Genomic DNA, 20,638 nt, shown 5'->3' on the forward strand with positions numbered 1-20,638 from the left:
GCCGCACTGCGCAGGCGTCACCCCCCTCCTCCCCGAGACCCTCTATGCTGCAGCGTCTCTCTCTATGGTTACGAGGCCGGCCCGCTGTGTGCGAGCTTCTCGATGGTGAAAGCGGAAGCGCCTCTTTCCGCTCCCATCCGCGGCATTCTTTGCAAGTTCCGTCTACTCTATGGTAGCAGCCTGTCTCTATAGACCGTTACGTCCTCTCTATGGGCTTTTCTTTTGGCCGCTCTTGCCTTCTCCATGCCTTCAGGCGTCCGGCCCAGCTAAGCCCCAGCTCTATGGTGCGTGGCGCTCTGTACTACAGCTTCCCGGTTCTTTATGGCGGCCTAGGTTGGGCAGCGCCTTCTCCAGCCGCATACGCTGGGGGGCGCGCTGCCCCTCCGCACGCTGCGCGCGGCGCCCTGCCCGACGGCCTAGGCCTGAGAGACACAATTTCGCAGGCAGAGAGCGCTCTATGGTGGGCGGCGCTCTGCCCGGCGCCGCCCCCTCTCTATGGTCGGGCCCCGCCTCGGGGCGGGCCGCGCCGCCGTCGGGGCGCGGAGCCGCCCGCCGCGGTGTCCCGGTGCCGGCGGCTGCCAGGTGGGTCCCTCCCTCGCTCCGCTCCCTTCCTCGGTGCCGGCCCGCCGCAGCCCTCCCCCGGCTCGGCACAAAGGCGCTGGCCCGCGGCGGGAGCCAGCCTGGGGCCCGAGCCTGGCCGGGCCTTCGCGGCGGCGGCGGGGCCGCTCCGCGGCCGCGGCCCAGCCGGGCGGCTGCAGGAGGGGGCCGGGAGCCGGCCGGGCGCCGCGCGGCCCGGCCCCGCTGTTACTCGCTCCCCTTCCCCGCGCGGCTGCTAAACCCGCTGGCCAGGCAGTCGGCTCGGCCTGCAGCGCGGCCCTTTCCTTGCCGTCACGGTGCTGAGCCCTGCCGCCCCCGGTAGGGCCTCTCCTGGTGGGTAGCCTGGCCTCGGCCTCCGTGGGTGCGGAGCGCGGGGAAGCTGCTCGTGTGGAAGCAGTGAGCAGCGGGGCTGGCCTGAGCAGCGCCCCGTTTCGGATGCTCTGCCGAGGTGGACCCGGAGGAGCGCCGCGCGTGGTGCGGAGACCTGTGGGAGCTGCCGGAGTTCTTGTCCGTCCTCTGCCTGTTTGCAGGAGGACTGAAGGAGTGGGAGAGATTGCTCCCTGGCTCCCTCAGCTCTCCAGGGTGGCATTAACACAATGTTGCTGTCAAATTAGGTATGGCCGTGCTTGCCTGTTGCTCTGGACCTTGTTTGCCAGCCTGGTTTTGGGGATGGGCTTTGGACTTAGAACTTGCTGAACAGCTGGGTGAATCCAGGCAAGACTACTATCTCAGCTAATAAATAACAGCTGGTATGTAAAATGGGTTGGCTGAACAAGCAGTTAGTTGTTAGTGTGTATCTGGCTTATGTGGCTTTTAATTAACTGGGCACTTTTCTCCATATAATTCCAGCCAAGTGGTTGCTGTGGAGATGTAGTGAAGATCTGACAAGGTTTCTCTAGTTTACTCCAACACTGCTTTAATTTTTTCAGGCACGGAGAACACCGTCCCTGCAGACTGACCAGGACTTGTGGACAGTTGTCTGCATAAGACAGATATGGTGGAGAGAGATGTGGGAAATGGATAACTTAACTGTTGCTTCCTCCCCTCTCTGGAGCAAATTGTACCATTGCTAAGGAGGGATGCTGGGTTGGGCAYGTAGTGGCTGAGCAGTGACTGCTGAGGGTGGAGGTAAAGGGATGGGAGATGCTAGCACCTTGGGGATCCAGGTTGGTGGTGGACAAGTGCTCTCTCTGCTAGTGTCCTCCTCAATGTGACTGACACTAGTGATTGTACTTCTTGTTACAAAGCTGTAGTGGAAGTAGTCTGTGTTGGCACAGTGGGAAAGKAGCTGTTCCTCCCTTTTTGTGCTGCCTTTCACCTGTGTGGGGCCATGTTAAGTAATGCTGAGCATGCCCCRAGATTGAACATGGCCAGCATCTGAGAGAAGCAACATTGTCTAGGGAAATGGAGCTTACAATCTCAAACAAGCAGTGTTTCAGCATGCRTGTGTTTCCCAGCACCAGCCAGGGCTGCTGACATGTGGTGCCCTGACTGAACTACTTTTGGGTTGTTTCTGATAAGGGAACTGTACCAGAAGTTGAGAATAGGGTGTGAGATGTAAAATTTTCCTTGGGTAGCATCAACTTCCTGAAGYATGTGCAGCATTAAAACTATAAAAGCTTTCAAGCAATGTTTTTGGTCTTGTAGATGCAGGTGATAGGAAGATGAACCAGACAAAAACTGTGAAGCCACAGAGGTTTGTAACTTTGGACTGCCCTGGACCTGTTTGAAGTTTAGCTATGTCTTTCCCTCACCTTAGACCTGTGCTAGCACATTCTCAAGTAACATTGGTTGACTTAGAGTTCAGACAAGGACTAAGATGTCAGATGTCTTTAATCTGYGAATCAAAGTTTGCAGCCATGCGTGTCTCAAGGGTAGTTCATGGGCAGAGTTGTTCTCCCTCCCTTCTCTGGAGAGCCAGCTGGCCCCCCTCAGCCTGGGCAGAACTTGAAAGCACAGCACATGAWGTGAAAGTAGGCTGACACAGTAAGRAGAGTTCACTGCAGTAAGTATCCATGCAGGGGCATACCAAGGGAGTCATTGTCTTTGCTGGAAAAGGGAGTTAGAGGATGGACTGTGCCTAGTTCTAAACAGCTTGCAGCCTGTAAAGAGGAAGATGAGGAGAATGTGAGTAAGGTTATGGGAAGAGAGTCAGGAGTCAGGTGGTTGGTGTTAAACATTGGGTGAGCAGATAATTACCTTCTTTTCTAGGAGAATGAAATAGCTGTGAAGCTGGCAGTGTCTGTGATGTCTTCATTAGCTACTTAATTTAACTGAAATCTCTACTGCTGGGAAGAGCCGGAAGGGAAATCTGATGGCTGAGATCTAACACAGCTGTCTGCTGAAGTCTCTCTCAGCAGGGAATGAGCAATCTGCCTTTTTTTTTTTCTTTTTTTTGTTTGATAATTAATAGGTAAGACATGCGAACTTGGGTCTTTAAACCCTTTGCTCCACTGATAAACAAGCATCTGTGTGTTTGAGATGCCTGTTATCCCAAGGGACTGAGGAGCTCTTGGCCTGCCACAGCAGCTCCTTCTCAGCCTTTGCAACAATCCTCTTTTTATCAATATTCACTTCATAAAGGTTATCTTCACTCAAACRGTGGCACTGCTTGATATTTGGGTACACTTTCTAAAACTGATAGCAGTGTGAGATTAACAGTAAGCTGTAGTCAGGAGACCAGCAGGAAGTGCGTCCGTCTCTGAGACAGAGTACTTTCCAAGCTGCCTTGAATAGTTTATTTTTTCTCTCATTTTCTTTTTTCTTTTTTTTCCTTTTCTGAATAGCTTATGTTTAAGGCTTGCTGTGCTATTGAAACCTTCATGTTTCTTATCTTTGTAGGTCATGGATCAGAAACTTTTGCTTTAGCTGGATGCTTAAGCAAAGAAAAAGGATGAATGAGCATAAACCAAATGATGTTTTGAAATGCTTAATGAAGAATACTTGTATTTTTCAATTGTCAAATAATAAAAAAGCCTGAAAAATAGGCTGGATATGCCCTCGGATTGGTGAGACATGTCTCTCCACAGCATTAACAGTTACAGCACCAGAGCAGCTTTCCTAACACTGTCAGACCAGTATCTGCACGTTCATGAAAGGTCTTTGCTTGGAGCTGTATTGAAGACCACAGATTCTTGTAGTTTCTCTTTCTGTATATACTTTTACAGATTTAGATGTTTGGATGCTAATGTTTTCAGCTCAGTATTTTAATTTTTTTGGCTTAAAGTGGGAATTGTGACTATTTATTACAGAGCTTAAATAGTGTTGTTTACTGCAAATGTGTCTTGTATCATCAGTTAGATAAGCTGCTGAAAGATGAGGGGGAAGTCTTCTGGACAGACAGGCCTTCTTCACGAGCCCCACTCTTCCTTCCTCTTCCTTTCACATCATGTTGCTTTTCTTTATTCTTACGGTATTTGGGGGTTAGGTTTAGCTCAGCTGCTTAGAGTGTGGTGCTAATAACGCCAGGGTTGGCATTCAATCCCCATACAGGCCACTCATTCGAGGGTTGGACTAGATGATCTCCAGAGGTCCCTTCCAACCTTACGAATTCTATGATTCTTAAAATCACAGTAGATTTGAATTTTCTCCGTTTCCGTCCTGTGCCTGCCACTGTGTTTTTTCCTGTTCACCCTGTCGCCTCTGTCATGGGTTCTGTAGGTGCTCCCATTTTTCATTCCTTGTCTTGTGGACGACTGGGTAAGATGAACCACGTGTAAGATACATTCTTGTATTATATTTGCATGGGATTTGGTCTTGCCTTAACAGAGGGGCAGGATTGATGATCGAAGCTCTCTCCTAAGTCTACTTGAGTTTACCTGGCAGCTCAGTGTTGTCATCTTCTTGCCTCCTCATTTTGAATTTCAAGGGAAATTTTGTCTTGGAACATTTGTAGCTACATTTCATTGCTGTCTAGATAAGCAGTGTGAAAGTGTAAAGGTGAGGTAAATATGAGTACAGGGGGGAAAAGGTAATCTCAAATAAATAATTCTAGCCAGGAGAGAGCCATTAGTTTTGATTATTCAAGAACAAGGGCGAAATATAAATCCTCTCTAAGTATATGAATTTTTGTTTTCAGCTCCTTTTAGTTTTGGTATCTCTTGGAAAGATGTAGTTTAAGATTTGCGCTGTTTATTATGATGCCTGTCTCCAGCAAGAACAGCAGAAAAGCAAGAGTTCTCATTGATTAGATTAAATATCCAGGTCACTTGCATTACCTGTGTTCATTCTCTGGCAAATTTCGATATTCAAAGAGGGGAGAGATAAAAGGAACATGTGCAGAAAGAGATAACTACTGCTAGAGCTGCCCAAGGCAGTGGCCACTCTCTAAATGGGTTTGTAGATGAGCTTTTCCTATCAGTTTTGTGTCACGTACAGTTGTGTGTGTGTAGATATTAGACGTGTACGCAAACAAGCTCGCTTCACTCCCTCCCTCCCTCCCTCTCCCTCTCTCTCTCTCTCTCCCCTCACCCCAATCTCTGTCTCTGTTGAGTTTGTGGTATCCTTAARAGGTCCAAAAGCCAAAATGGACTGACTCTTCATTCATCCGTCTTGCATTTTGCAAATCAAATTTTTTTTTTTAATGAACAAAAGGGTTTTCATGAATATGCAAAAAGCCTAGTGATAGACCGGATCCCATACGTAGGCTTTTCTGACCATCTGTGGCTTCACTTCAGGAAGGACGTTAACCAGAGCTCAGCCTTTTGTCAGGCAACGTACATTTAAGAGCAAAATGAAATGAAGCCATCTTTCTTCTCTAGAAACCATGTTAAGCAGAGCAGGGATATGTGTGCATATATATATGTGTATGTATGTATGCATACATATCTATATATTTACTTAGCAAATCTGTGGGTGTTTTGGCTGCATCTCTGAGTGATGGTTTTACTCTTGTGTAGTACATAAGAACTGATATTTAATATGGAAGTTCATCTTGTTGACAGAATCATCTTATCCAAAGTGAGTGAATTCTGCATCTGTCTGGTAATCTAGTCTTGTACAAAAACAAAGCTAAAGAGCACTGTTTCTAAATGGTTCTAGATGGCCTGAAGCTGTGTGAGTGATAACTCATTCAATGAGTTAAATCATTYATGTACGGCATTTTTAGCAACTAGATATATATGAATGATTTAACTCATTGAATGAGTGTTGTAACTATGTTACTAATATAACTATATAACTAATAATTAGTAATACAACCATATTTCATAGGCTGGCTTCGTAAACCCAAATAGCCAACTCATGGTTTTCTGCAGGTAATTCTTGCCGATTTGCTTCACAGAGCTTTTACTAAATTTTCGTATCAAATTTGGCTAATTCTTTTTTTTTTTTCCTATACTATGCTTACAAGTTTTCAGTGCTCTGGGAGTTTGGAAAGCATTCTCCCAGAACTTTGCATTGGCACAACTAAATCCTAAATTGTTTCTACAAAAAATTGTTCCTGCTGGCTGGAGACCATCAATGAGAAAAGCAGGTGCTGCTTTTCTCATTGAAAAATTCTCATTCTGTCTGCCTTCAGGTTCACTGTAATTCTAGCTAAAGCTACATAAGTTCTTCAGTGACCCAGTTTCTCTGCCTGTAGTGAGAATGCTGTAGTCTTTCAGGATGTCAGCAGCTCAGTCAGCAGCTATAAAGATTTTTACAGGCTTCACTGCAGCGTTTGTGGTGTGAAGTCAGTCRTGTCAGTAGAGATCTCAGTTACTGCAGGTGCTAGGCAGTGAGCAAGGAGCTCCCGGTGCCCCTGCTCCTGCTATGAGGAGTTAAACGTTAGCTTCTGATCTGAAACCAACAGATTTGCAGAACAGCCTGATGCCCTGCAGCCTGCTGTGGAGGAAACGCTGCATTTTTAGCAACCGCAGAAGCTGGAGTCTTCTCACTTGAAATTCTTCAATACCTCTAAACGTGTAAAGTACTCGTATGCGGTATGTGGCTTAGCACCTATACCTGCATCTTAATCTAGAACCACATTCTCTTTGTAAAAGTTCTTCCGTGTTTTTTCTTAGAACTGGCAGTTGTCAGTCTGTATTTTTCTTTCTACTTAGACTGATACCTCTGCACTGATTTTATTTTTCTTAACAGCATTCGGGATCTCTGCACTAAGTAGACTCTGAAGTAGAGAGGCAGGTGGGACAGACAAACACTAGTGTCCATAACTTTCAGATAAGAAAATGAAGTTCACGGAACTCGAATGAGAAATTCTTTCTATATGTGCGTCTCATTCAGTGATGCTGATTTTCTGTGCGTGTCAGAACAAAGCACTGTTAAAATCCTGCTGAGTTTAGCCCTACCTCCAGAACTTGATCGCCATATGAGAGAACTTCTAAAGTGTGGCTTCATATCTTAAAACTTGTAGGGRTTTTGCCCTTGCTCTTTGTACTGAAGAATCGTTACAAATCTCACTCAGAGAAATCATCTTCTAATCCCTAATTTAAGATTAACCCGTGACTGATTTCTCTTCCGTGCCCGTCATGCCCCTCAACGTAAGAAGAGATCTTCCTCCTCCTCATTGTTTTGCGTCCTTTTCCTAGACCTGACCTAATTTACTGGATTCCTCAAGTGTTTATTTCTCTAACCAAGGTCACTGTTCTCTGCTTTCCCTGATCACTTTAGCACTGTCCAGGAATGGTGAATTCAGATTGGGATGGGCAAAGGGAGGACAAGACTTGCAGCCAGATAAGGTCTTGTCAGCATTTTGCACAATAACACTGAATACACAGCTGTCTGTTCTGGAAATGCTTTGCGCGATAAATCCTCGGATCTCATTTGTTTCTTCTCGGGACCATTTTCTGACTGTGGTTTGTATCAGTCACAAAATAAGCAACACACCCTTGTCTCTTCTCCTTTTCTCAACTAACGTGCTTGGATTGGTTTAGCTTTTTTGTTGAAAAAAACTCACTGATCCTCTGATGGTTAATTCCTCGTTATTTCCATTATAGGCAGTTCTTAAGGGCAAACAATTTTTACTTGCAACTGTGGTCCTCCTGGTTATCGATGTCTGCAAAAGTGTCTACTGCAGCTGATCTAAATGAGAGTAAAGCACCCAGTTTTGTGGCTGTGGCTGCATAGTCAGCATGAGTTCCAGGCGCTGGAAAAATCTTGGCAACGTGTCTCATTGCGTTTGCACTGGGAGGAGGTCARAGTGATTCTGTTGCTCAGATGTGGCATTAAAGGTGTCTAACATGAGATTCTCCAAAGCTGCATTGCCTTCAGTAATTTTCATGTCCAAATGGTGCTTGAGAGATAAGTGACTTGCTACTCTGGCCAGACTGCCTGTCATCATGCTCACTTCTTTCTCTTCAGCAGACTTGTTTTCACTTGCCTTTTTTGTCAGTAAATTACAAATTGTGCAGGACAGTACCAGCTTTTCCATAAGTGTTTTTAGTGTCTCATGTAAGAGTGCTAGGATCAAGACCTGGATATGATGCAGTAATACAACTGAGTCACCTTGCTCTTTCCCCTCTCTCTTGGACAGTCAGGATGTGGTGCTGGAGGCTGGCGGGTCTGTTCAGCGTGCCGTGCCAGCTGAGTAGAAGCACTAGCCATCACTCCGCGTGGCTGCCTGGTTACAGAAAGATCTTCTCTGCTGCTGCAGCTCGCTGGCATCACACGGCTCCAGAGTCTCTGAATTGTGCCTGGCAGTTACATGGTGATCACCTAGGTAGGTGTCTACGTGTGTGTCTGCTTTTGAGTCTGGGGAGAGAAGGAGAAGGAGGGGGAGTGTGTACATACGTGGTTTTGAGTCTTTTTTTTTCTTTTGTCCCCCCCCCCCAACCTTGTTTCCTAGTAGTGATTCTCTTGTGAAATGACCTGTGTTTGCCACCAGTGCAAAAGAAGAATGCGTGTTAGAGTCAGTGTTTTATGTTTGCTTTTGGAATTCCCATAGGCAGAAGAGCAGGTTAGTCCTCCAGCAGTGAATGTTTCATGATAAATGAGGCAATGCTAAATCAGAATCAAACCAAGGGATTCCTGAACTCTAACTGCATCTGTACCTTACCTTGTCAGTCAGTGGTTTTCTGTGCAGTGCTCAGGCAGCGACAGGTGAGATGAGTAACGTGATGTGTCTCCAGCTCTCTGCCTTGCTCTGGTTGTTAAGTGGCTTCAGAAATACAGAAGTGTCCCGGGCAAATCAAAGTCAATACAAGCTTTCCTTAGAACACTGATCTGTGAAATAGAGAGCAGATTTGCAAGCAGCCCAGTTGGCTGGCATGAGCAGAGGGAGGGAAGAGGGTATGGAAGCCTTTTCAGTGCAAATCATACCCCTCTGTGAGATTGCTTAAGGAATAAGCAAGGGGGTTAAGAGTTTAAGTGTGAAGCAAACCAGCCAGTCAACTGTAAATTTTGTCTAACAATAATTTCAGTCTTCTCTGTTTTTTTTGGAGGAAAGCTAACAACTGAGGCTTATATTTTACCATGGCCTGTTGATACTTACCCAGGAAGATACTGGATATGTGCAATATCTACTGAGGATACTTGGCAGATATGGATAGCCTAAGGAAATCCTTTATAAGCCTGTATTTGAAGGGAATTGTTCCATGTTGTATCCAACACAGGCCTGACTGAAAATCACTGGAGCAGGAAGGGCTCTCCTGTTGCCTGTGCTGGTTCTGACACACTTCTGAAGGGCTTGGGTATTCCTAAGTTGTCCCAGGGTGGAAGAAAGAGCAGAGACTGTGCTGTACTACAGGCTCAGCTAAATGGCTGTTAGAGTTTCGTGTCAAGGTCTGAATGATGTCTGTAATGTTTGTATAGTTCAAATGTTGGTATGATTATGTGGTTGAGTCTTCCTTTGCTGGAGTCTAAAACTGTGTGGAGGGGAGGAACCTTGTTATGCAGAGCAGTTGCTGGACAACTCTAAATTTGCTACTTACTGAAGAGAGAAGGTAGACATGGGTATGTGACCAGCATGTTTTCAGCTGCCTGCCTTCCTGCTGTGGGATGAGATTGCCTGTAAACTTGGTGGAAGGGGAGACCATGGTGAGACCACTGACAGCCAGGCATTCTACAGAATCCCTSGCACTTCTTCAGATATTTGGCATGGTCTTCGTAACGGGATGAACTAACTTACTTTGTGCAAAGAGGAGTTAAATGTAACAAACTCTGCATCGCTTGTAAGTGGGATTGTAATTTGTGGGCTCTCAGCTTCAGTTCTTTGCCTTGTTATTTCTCAGTGTTGAGACCAATGAGTCTTTTAAATCTGTCATTCTTTGCCAGAGGTCAGGTATGCGAACACACTGATGCGCTTTGATTTTGTTTGGCTGCGAGACCACTGCCGTTCGGCTTCCTGCTACAATGCCAAGACTAACCAGCGCAGCTTGGATACAGCTAGTGTGGACCTGGGCATCAAACCCAAGGCTGTCCGAGTAGACGAGACCACACTCTTCCTCACATGTAAGTAGCAAAATGCCTGTACCTAGATAGTTTTGTGGAGCACCAGCCCTGGTTGGAAGGAGTCTTGTTAATGGATCCCACCCTTAAGTCTACCAGGGAAAACAGCCTTATCTCTAGATCAGTAGCTGTTTTGGGAAGAGACCTAGCTATAAGCAGATCTTAAACAGTGCTGTTCTGCACAGTGCATTTACTGTAAACATGCCTCGGTCTTATATTTGTGCCTGTTTTCTCCCCCTCTGTGTCCCATTTTGGGTAGAGATATGTGTATCGTCAATGTCTGGGTAATTTATTGGTTTGTTTGAAAAAGGCAGCAATGCAGATAGTAAACAGATCAGTCAAGAAATGATTGGAGTTTTTTTTAACCCTGTCCTCCTTGAACTGGTGTCCCTGATCAGAATTCATATCATCTGTCCTTTCTCCTTTGTTACCAGCTGCTTTCTTCCTTCTGCTGTGAGGAATGATTGTATGCTTCCTTGTTTTGAAGTTCAATAGTTTATTTATAAGTTGCCTTTATTTATGAGCTTCTCTTTGAGTGCTTTACCTCTTTATGGAGTCTAGTTGCTAGAAAACAAAACCACTACCCCTGAAGCTGAAACACTTAGCTCTGGATTTGGAATTGTAACAGTGACAGTATTTTTAGGGCTTGGAGCCTTAACCGGATAAAATCAATGCGTTGTGTGGCAGGATGCAGGAAGACTGTCGCTAGGCAAAATTAAAAGGGTGAGAACTTTCCTAGACTGATGGTTGCAGTGGCCATGATCTCAAGCTGTTCGGTATGGTCACAGTGACTGAAATTCTCCTCCCTTTGTCAAAGGGCCAGATGGACATGTGACACGGTACGGACTGGAGTGGCTGGTGAAGAACAGCTATGAGGGGCAGAAGCAGCAGGTCATGCACCCACGGATTCTCTGGAATGCAGAAATCTACCGCCAAGCCCAGATCCCATCCGTCGACTGTCAGAGTTTCCTGGAGACGGATGAGGGGCTGAAGGAGTTCCTGCAGAACTTCCTATTATATGGGATTGCTTTTGTAGAAAATGTCACTCCTACCAAAGCGGACACAGAAATCTTAGCAGAGAGAATCAGCTTGATCAGGTAAACAGGGGTGCCTCAAGAAGGCCACTGGCAACTCTYTAGGAGAGCCATCAAGAGTGGATTTTCATTTTGCTCTTTTTTGGAAAGATGCTGTCCTCGGATCTTATACACCATGCAGTGTGACTTGGTTTGTAAACAAAGGGTCTGGACCTTATACTGTCTCTAGCCAGTCCATTTGGACTAAGATGGAGTATTGTACTGTGGGATCTGACTTCTTGGGAGGAGGACCTCATAGGATGACATCTGTGGTAACAGGGCTATGCATAGAAAAATGACTAAAGGAAATAGCCTGTCTGGGAAGACTTGAGCTTTGCAAGGATGAACATTTCCTGTTATGATTTGAAAGGTTAAGAGGGCAGCCTGGCCCTGGGAGCCAGGAGATCAGAAACAATTTGTAGTTCTCACTAAAGAAAAATATTGGTTTCCTCTGTGGTTGTTTAAAGCGTACCAATAGCATGGCAATCCTGGTTTTGAGTTTCACATTTCCTCCAAGCCACAGAAACAGCTTAGCTTGCCTTAGGCCTTTAGAAGAGGAGGGATTTTTATTTCTACTTGGAGGGGTTATTCATTAGTAAGAGACTCCAGGGAGTGTCCAGCCAGCTCTTTTCTCCAGATACTGACCCTCATCCTGTAGCCTCCAAGTGCTGTTTATTTCTCACAGTTCCTTGTCTTCTATCTGCTTCCTTCTCTGCATCTTGCAGGAGGGCATGAGTGAAAGCTGAGGATCCTAAAAGCAAGAACAGTGAAYGTTAGGCATCTTGCTGGTGGGCATAAGGAAGGGGAACCTGTATTCTGGWATCTCTTAATGTCACTCAGTGGTTTCCTTGATTTAACTGGGYTAATATTTAGTGTGAAAAGATGGTATGTGTCTTCTGAGGAGATTGGAGACTTGTTACCATCAATCTTAACACGGAGGAAGAAGAATTGAATGCTAGAGGAGGCATTAGAAGCACCATCTCTTGCCATTACATTGTGAATTTTGTTAAGTTGACATGTTACRCTGTTTTAATTAACTATCTCTATATCCTACATAGGATGGAAGAGAATAACCTTGGATGCAAGAGAGAATCTGTTTTACCACCACAATAATCCCTACAGCAATTTGATAACTGCCCACCTCTTTTATAGGGAGACCATTTACGGTAGAATGTGGTATTTTACCTCTGACTTCTCTCGGGGAGACACTGCCTACACTAAGTTGGCTCTGGATCGTCACACTGACACTACCTACTTCCAGGAGCCCTGCGGGTATGTGCTTTTACTGCTTTGCAAGAGTGATTCACAGTGCTGCAGTTTCTAGCAGCAGTAGCTTAATTGTCTGTAGCATGACTGATAAGATACAGCAGACACACAGTAATTCTGCATCCTGTTTGATTCCTGTCAAACAGTGAATTCTGTAGATCACTTTTTCCTATGCTTTTAACTTCCAGTTCTTCCAGAATGCAGCCTGAAAAGGAGTTGGCTGTTAGACAGCTGACTTCTTCTTTGTACTGCTGTGGTTTAGGTAGCCTTTATAGCCACAGTTAAGGCTCAGCTATGTAGTCATTTTTATGCCATCTTTTTAAAGTTTATTTGACAGTCTCTTCCAAAATCACCCTCCTCAATCTCCTAGGTGACCCATAGCACTGGTCTTTACAGAAATAAGCAGTTGATTTGTTTTTGCGTACCAATGGCAATCACAGCTCTAATTGGCAGAGCTCTTCTGTAGCAGGTGCCCCTTGTAAGCTGTTACATAAAATTGCTGCAGAAGTTTGCTTAAATTTAATCCTGCTGAATTGTGGAAAACCCTTCTCACCTGCCTCAGCACCATCTATTTTACTGACTGAAGGGAGGGAGGGAAAATAGCTCATGTTGGCACAGCCCTGCAGTCACTCTTTCTGCCCTCCCAAGCTTTATGAATGGTATTGACTTTTGTGTGCTGTTTTCACATATACTCTGTGTAATCACACCACTTCAGTCCAACTGGTTGGGATTTGCTTTTTGGCAGTGGTGCAGCCCTATAGTTAGTTAGAAACCAGCCTACTCCAGCCCTCCGAAGTCCCCGCTTGTCTGTGTTTTTAAAGTTGTGTCTGTGACATTGTTTCCCTAATGCTAGTTTGCAAATTGCTTATCCAGTATAGTCTAGGCTGCAAGTTTCCTCCCCAGTTGAAGGAAAAAGGGCAGCAGACCTGATGGTAGTTCACACTAGAGTGCAGGAGGCTGAGGCTTAATTCCTAGGGTTTTTTTTTGTTTGTGTGTGTGCTCTGATCTCAAGAGGGGAGACATCTGGCAATGGCACTGSGGAAAAATTGATGAAGTACAGTGATTTTGTATGGAATTAGGCCTGCAAAGGACCAGAGAAGTCATTTAGTGCGTGCCTCCTGCCTTAGGGCAGGATAAGCTCTTCCCAAGTGAGACTGTTAAATTGCTAAAAGCCTTAATGGGAAGGATCTGTGGTACAGCAATGTGAAAGCAGATGAAGGATTAAGAGGATGAGATCTTCTGGCTGCATGTGGATTTCAGAGCAGCCTTTAGGACTAGGAGACATCCTGATCCTTATCCTGACAGAAATTTCTGTAGTAACTCAGTATTGTAGCATCTTGGTGCTGGTCACAGCCCTGACTGACTGCCCCTTGTTCCTGTCTAAGAGCAAGTAAAATTAATCTTGGAATTGTGGAAAGCTATCGTTCTGAAGAAAATTGAGTAGTTTTTTGCACTAGGCATTAATTCTAACAGCCACTTGTAATCTAAGCATGTAAATCAATTTAGCTTGTTCTGTGTCCAGGCCAATTCTTGGTGAGAGAAGCTGCACACCCCCTAACCCAGGAGTTAGGCAGCCCTGCCACAGGGCAGCATATACGAATACAGTGTGATACCCAAGCTGATGATGCTGTCTGGCTTCTAGATGAGCAGCCAGTTCAACTTTGGCTAGCTATTAGGATGTTCTGAGGATCTGAATCTGATCTGTTTGTGTATACCTGCCCTAAGCAAAATGCCTGTGACTGGGCCTGAAGAAACAACAGATCCAACCATTTGCTGCTGGGCTGTCTCTGTTCCCGTGGCAAATCTTGGTGAAACGAAAGGTACTACAAAGTCTGTCACAGCCAGCAGAGCAGAGTGAGCCATCCATCTACCTACCTCTGTTGCAGCCTGTGGATACTGCATTCTCTCCATGGGACAGACAGCCAACAGATTTTCTCTTGTGCTTTCACCCACACAGCATCCAAGTGTTTCATTGCCTCAAACATGAAGGGACAGGTGGGCGGACGCTGCTGGTGGATGGTTTCTATGCAGCGGAGCAAGTTCTCCAGCAAGCCCCCGATCAATTTGAGCTGCTCAGCAAGGTGCCATTGAAGCATGAGTACGTTGAGAACGTGGGAGGCTGTCACAACCACATGATTGGAGTCGGGCCAGTCCTCAATGTCTATCCGTGGAACAACGAGCTTTATCTGATCAGGTAATGTTAATGTGAGGCTTTTTGCTTATGGGGAAGAGAGACTTGTGACAGTAGTGGTTTTCTAGAAGATATTTTAAACTAAAAAACCAATGTACTGAGGGAGAGGGGCAGAAACCATAAAAACACCCTACAGTTCCTCCTGGACTGTATGTTGCTCTTTTGGAGGAAGAGACAACCACCAGCACAGAAATGGGTGTCACTGCTGAGTTTTGATTTTTGCTGCTGTTGTCCTTCCTTCTGCTCTCTGCCATGCACGATCTTACATCTACCACAAGCTGTGGCCAAAGTTCTTATCTAAAAAGTACAACTGACTAGAAGAAGGGTGCTGTGTCATGCTACTATCCTCTGTGATGCTCTCAACCACTTCTATTTCCTTCTGCTGTATACCATATCTTGGACACTCTTGCATATGAGCCCTCTGTGCTGGCAGCTGGGAGTGCCTCCACTTAGGGAGGCAGCTCCAGAGACTCTTGGAGCCTGTCTCTGCTCAGTTGGTCAAAACAGCTTGAATCTGTCCAAGCTAGGAGACTGTTGCATTAAAACTCAGCATGCATTTTGTGTAATAGTGATACCCTTAGATCTGGGTATGAGCAAATACCCATCTGGCTGTTAGCTATTTTGCCCTCCTTATGCAAGCATTGTCTGACACAGGCCTGATCCTGYCCCATTTGAAGTCTTCAAGGTTCATGTCACTTTATTTAAGAGGCAGTAAGATTCATCCCTCTTCTTAAAATGTCTTTCTGGAAACTAGCTTGGCATACAAGGAACTGGGAGAGCGAAAACTGGCCCCTCTCCAGATGAAGCTTGATCTGTTTTCTGAAATTCCGTCTTGGCTTAGAGCAGGAGGCTGTCCATCACACTGCTCTTATTCAGAAAAAATGGTCAGTCRTGTTCATTGTTGAATCTGTAGTAGCAGCTAGGGTGAGTTTTCAATGAGCAGGCCTGCTGTCGAAGGCCTATGTTACTTAGTTTAAAGCTTAGCCCTTCCTCAGTGGGTTTCTGGTTGACCAGAGTACGAGCTGCTGGATCGCGTGGACTCCATTGCTTTTGGCAAGAGAAGTTTTTTGGTACATCAACATAATAAAAGTTAATAGCAGAGGTTTCCCAAACCAAGAATTTATACCTCTACTCAGCCTACAGGTTACAGACAGTACCACATCCTGTGATTTCTTTTGTTTGTTTGTTTTTTGATGTTTTTTCTCCACCGCTGAGACAGACAATGAAGGCATTTTTCCATTAAAAAAATAATAAAATAAGGAACTGTTTTGTACATGACAGTGAACTCCTCCTTGCTGAAATGCTATGTAGTCTCCTTCCAGTCCTGTACTCACAGCAGAACCTCCCTAATTGTCTCTGTGGCCTCCCTTAAATACTGGCTGATGCTACAGGCTCCCAGTGTTGCCTCTAGGAATACTTAGCTGTGCTGTGCTCATGGAGCCACAGAGACAGCCTCTTCTCTCGTCTTTGCCTCTAGATACAATAACTATGACCGTGCAGTCATCAACACAGTGCCTTATGATGTTGTACGTCGCTGGTATGCTGCTCATCGCACACTCACCGCAGAACTCAGAAGGCCGGAAAATGAGCTGTGGGTCAAGCTAAAGCCAGGCAAGGTAGGGCTTGGGGTTGGGAGGCCTGTGTGTTTGGCGCAGGAAGGGAGGCAAGGTGCTTCGTTGGGTGTGCAGGGCTGTTGCTGCTGAACGGGGTTTGGGCTAAGGCTAATATGTCAGGCAAGTTCCTTGTGCTGCAGTACCTCTCTTTTACAGCTGTTTTAAGGTGCTTCATATTACAGTTCTGGCATCTGTTGTGTGTATTCTCACTGCCATGAAAGGATATTAGCTTCCAGGCAAGGTAGAAATAATTAATTCAAAATCAGTCTCAGAGGATAGTTAGCCAAGGCTGGGAGAGAGAAGCAAGGTCTTCCAGGATGGGGAAATGAAGACCCTCAGAAGCAAAGAGAATGGGAGAACTTAATGTTCAGCCTCTAACTTTTTCGGGAAGTAGAAAAACTGCCTTTATGTTTCTGTTTTTTTAAAAAAAGGGCGGGAGGAGGGCAGCATGTGAGAACAGCTGGATTTATTTCTATTCTGAGGCTGTGTTTGAACCCTTACATTGCCAGTGAATCACAACAGACCTAGACTTCCTTTTCTGTCCCAGAAATGTTACAGATGCTTTAGCTACATCTTCGTGATTAAAAGGAAAAAAAGCTCTGCCCTGGATTTGAAAGGCTGGTGCTGAGTGCAGGTTTGGAGAAGCTTGAAGAATTAGGGCTGCAGTCATGGCTTCTTCCTTCAGCTATGCTTGCTTGCAAGGGATTTTATTCTTATAGGGTCTTCATTCAGTCTGAACCCAGAGCCCCCAAAATGAGGATGGTCTAGCAGGAAAGATGATCAATCCAAGAACTTCTATAGCCTCTCTGTTCTCAAGGATGGCTGGGGGAGAAATAGCACAGCCCAGAAGAAGGAACAGTGACCAGTTAAAGACTGATGGTGGGCAGTTTCTATTGCTGGTAAACTATCGCTCAGCCTCTCCAGCAGAAAAGCATAGTGTTCTTTGAAAGTGTTGAGGAAGGAGGGCCATACCCACAGTGAGGTGCCCCCTACTTGCTCTTTCAGTCTCCAGGGTTCTCCAGCTGCTGTTCTCCAGCTGTTCTGTCTTGTCAGAGGGAATATCTGAGTCTGYTTGCTGTCACCCACCCCCTCAAACTTGGCAGATCACTCTGAATGCGATGATTGTCCCCGTTTTGACAGTCTTTTCTCTTCCTGTGCAGGCTCTGTTCGTAGATAATTGGCGTGTGCTGCATGGACGAGAAGCTTTCACAGGATATCGCCAGCTCTGTGGCTGCTACCTGACAAGAGATGATGTGCTGAACACCGCGCGCTTACTGGGACTACAAGCTTAGCCCAAACTACCTGCTGCAGAGAGGCAGTAAAASTGCTAGTGCCGTTGTGCTGGTGCATTACCACAGCACAAATGTTGTACATACCTCAAACACCTTCACCCTCTCCAAGCAGTTCTCTGTGCCTAGTCAGGAGAGGGAGCAGGTGGAAGYCAAAGGTTATGGAGAGTTTATGTGACTGTATTCTGCCTTTGACCAAGCATGAACTGCTTTTGCTGTCCATACGCCATGCCTGGTCTTTCCACCTGGTTCCATCTGACTCATCTCTGCTAAATCAGAGTTAATCACACTGGGGACATCTTCCCAGCACCTGCTGATGTAAAGTGCTCCTCTAATCAAGTGCCTTCAGAGTTTTAAATCTTTGGATTTTTCCCTGCTGTTCAGTCTTTCTGTTAACTGGCATTTCCCGGTTGGGCATAGTAAAACAGAACGGACATTTTGGCGGTCTTGCCTTACCCTAGGTTGGACTTTATCCCTTCTAGACAAAAATCCCCTTCTAGCACAATTTGAAAAGATGAAAATGCAACTATTCTAACTGAGGAGTATTGGTGTATTTCAATAACTTCTTTCCTCTTAAACATACCGCATACCCCTATAACATTCATACAAGCTCTGGTACTTGAGGGTAAAAAGCTGGTATGGTTGGGATATCTCTGAAAATATTTAGGCTGGAAGGAAAAGGGGAAGTGGTGAAATCTTAATGGCAGGAAGGAGAGATGGCTGCGTTAAATGAGGACTGTATTTCCTTGACTTCAAGTATTACCATGTTTATGTCCTGTATCCTTCTGCCTGTTACACTATACTCACATCAAAGGTGAAGGCTCAGCTGCTGCAGTGTTTGCTTACAGGTTTCCCAATGTGCCTCCTCTTACCTTTTCTGAAAAAAGAATTTGTTTTAAAGTGTTTGTACACTGACTGCTGAACGAGGTGAATTTTTACCAGATTTTCTTATGCAGAAGTTGTGAACACAAAGGTGCCTTTCGACTCTAGGAAGCAGAAAAGATAAGTTGGATTGTCTGTCACGTTAAAGGGCCACAGAGCAAGGGACAAAAGGAAATCCTTTATCATCGCTAGAAACGTTTGAATTTTAAAACTAAGAGGAGATTTTAGGTCTTGATTATTTTCACTCTTTTAATCTTTGTGGGTGTTCACTCTGCTGTGACTGGGCCATAAAACTGGGCTGGTCCTTATCACTCTTGGCTTTGCTGTTCAAGCAAGAGCCTGTGTCTAAGGTGTAAGTGCAGTATGGATGCAAATGTGCTAACCTTGCTGCCTTYGTTTAATCTAAATACTGAATGTATAGATCCTAGTGATAAGAGACATTCTTAAAAACTTCTGTTCATGTGGACTAAGCTCCCTGACAGTCTTCTGCAGCATTTCTTGTCTGCAGTGAGACCACAGCAATCATCTGGAGTTGCAAGGAGTTTTTGAGGCAAGGCTTGATGTGAAGCTGTTTGTCAGTGGATACGTAAGGAAGTGAAACACTGGCAATGAGAGCAGGTAACGTAAGCGGGATGGAGCTGACTTCTTCTCAGGTATGTTTCCCAAGGCTCATGAACAAGGAGCAGCTGCAGTATTGGCAGCCTCAGACRTGGGCAGGAACTTGAGTTTCCCTCTAGGCTGAGTCAATGGATTCTTTCAGCAGTCTGCAGAATATAGTATTTCTGTTACGTTCTTCATCAAAGAAAACATTTGGTTATAGATTCTCTTCATATGCCAGTTGTGCCAACCTGACATGTATGTGAAAAGTTTTATGGCTCTCTCTCAATCATGTTAAAGTAGCAAAACTCTGCAGTTCCTCATGCAGTTCCTCATGCAGCTCAGCTCAGACACATTTGAGTTGCTTCACCCTGTGCTCTTTTGCCCCACTGTCTTGAGCTCACAATAAGGCCTCAAGAACAGGGGAAAGGAGGATGACAAAAAACAACCTCTGTGATAATTGACACAGAAGGGTGCAAAGGACCCTGATCAGCCTCTTAAAAAGCCAAGGAGTGGAGCCATAAAACTTTCAAAAGATCTGAGCATATCAAGGGTTCCTGTGTTTTCACCTCCTCATGCCCCCAGGATACTAGGGAACAAGAGAAAGCACTTGGCTAATGTTGCCGATACCAGCTTTGCTGCCTTCTGCTCAAGGGATCTCCACTCCTATCAGCCACAAGCCAGAATTCTGTCACTACACGGAGATGGAGCGTGCAGGACTATGGCTAGCACGAGGAAGATCCAACCATCGGCAAGAGACTGAAGTGACATAGGTGCCTTTCTGACAAGCTGCATGTTTTTTCTAGCACTATATACCAATGAGCAAAGTAGGTGTGCAGCTGCCAAGGACTGTGATCTTAAGACTCCCCAAATCCTCTTCTGAGCCAACTCCAAGTCAATATATTCCTCAAAGTTATTGCATTTTCGGGAAGTTCTTCACCATGAATGTATAAGAAGCATATGTCCTCATAGATACTATTCAGTTTACCTTAACCACCCCAACAGTAATATGTAGAGTGGAGAGGGCTTTGTTTAATCCTGTGCTCCACCTTTCCCCACTTCTCGGGTGGACTGAATACTAAACAACTTGTGAGTGTCAAAAACTTATCTGTAGAAACAAGACTCTTGGCAGTTGCCATCTGTCTGATACAGGAATCACTGTGTCATATTATGGAGCACGTTGTGTTTGCTGCAATGATCTCAAATCCATTTTTGTAATCAARCTTTTGTCAGTTCTTTCAGCCAATAAATGAACTGCTTCCTTCTCTCTCCCTATAGCATGGAGATCCAGTATGTTTTGGGTTTTTTTGTTTAAGACRCTTATTTCCAAAAGTAAGGTAGGAAATCAAGTAGGTGGTAGTATCTTTAAATAAATGAGCTTTTAATTAAAAAAAATCTAAATAGATTAACAAGACCTATTTAAAGTCATCATGAACTTTGTTTACCCTTCAAAAGGTGCAGCAGATCAGAGGAACAGTTAATTCATGTCTCCCCTGATTTCCTATACCACTAGATTTTAGAAGATTTGTGAAATAGTGTTTTTACATGTTACAAGTCAATTTTTGCTCTGAAGAGAAGGTTCTCGTTCATCCTTTCATTGGCCACACGATGGCAGAAGATGCAAAGAACAATGCGAAGAAGATGCAAAAGGAGATCAAGGAGTGCTGTTCAAAAGCACGGTACATCACTGAACATTTCTAAAGAATCACAGGACATGGTATGAATCATGAAAAATAGGGAGTAGGT

General features: G+C 45.1%; 1 protein-coding gene across 2 annotated transcripts; it reads left to right on the top strand.

Moving 5' to 3' along the window:
- Positions 1 to 511: 511 nt before the first annotated feature.
- Positions 512 to 20,162, top strand: TMLHE (trimethyllysine hydroxylase, epsilon). Of its 2 annotated transcripts, none has more exons than XM_085324230.1 (8): positions 512 to 582; positions 8,069 to 8,254; positions 9,808 to 9,984; positions 10,799 to 11,078; positions 12,207 to 12,326; positions 14,278 to 14,514; positions 15,989 to 16,127; positions 17,285 to 20,162. In XM_085324230.1, the coding sequence occupies exons 2-8, from the start codon at positions 8,074 to 8,076 to the stop codon at positions 17,414 to 17,416; spliced, it is 1,266 nt and encodes a 421-aa protein (XP_085180356.1). In that variant the 5' UTR covers positions 512 to 582; positions 8,069 to 8,073; the 3' UTR covers positions 17,417 to 20,162. The 2 variants fall into 2 exon arrangements, with proteins under 2 accessions (XP_085180356.1, XP_085180357.1); XM_085324231.1 differs by having other exon boundaries at positions 8,073 to 8,254.
- The last annotated feature ends 476 nt before the right edge of the window (positions 20,163 to 20,638 follow it).

The sequence above is a fragment of the Rhea americana genome, unplaced genomic scaffold (genome assembly GCF_003343005.1).
Source record: "Rhea americana isolate MKP2758 unplaced genomic scaffold, rheAme1 scaffold_90, whole genome shotgun sequence".
Taxonomy (NCBI): domain Eukaryota; kingdom Metazoa; phylum Chordata; class Aves; order Rheiformes; family Rheidae; genus Rhea; species Rhea americana.

Coding starts and splice junctions, on each gene's coding strand:
- TMLHE (XM_085324230.1), top strand. CDS start 8,074: ATGTGGTGCTGGAGGCTGGCGGGTCTGTTCAGCGTGCCGTGCCAGCTG. Junction 12,327..14,277: donor TACTTCCAGGAGCCCTGCGG/GTATGTGCTTTT, acceptor TCACCCACACAG/CATCCAAGTGTTTCATTGCC. Junction 14,515..15,988: donor AACGAGCTTTATCTGATCAG/GTAATGTTAATG, acceptor CTTTGCCTCTAG/ATACAATAACTATGACCGTG.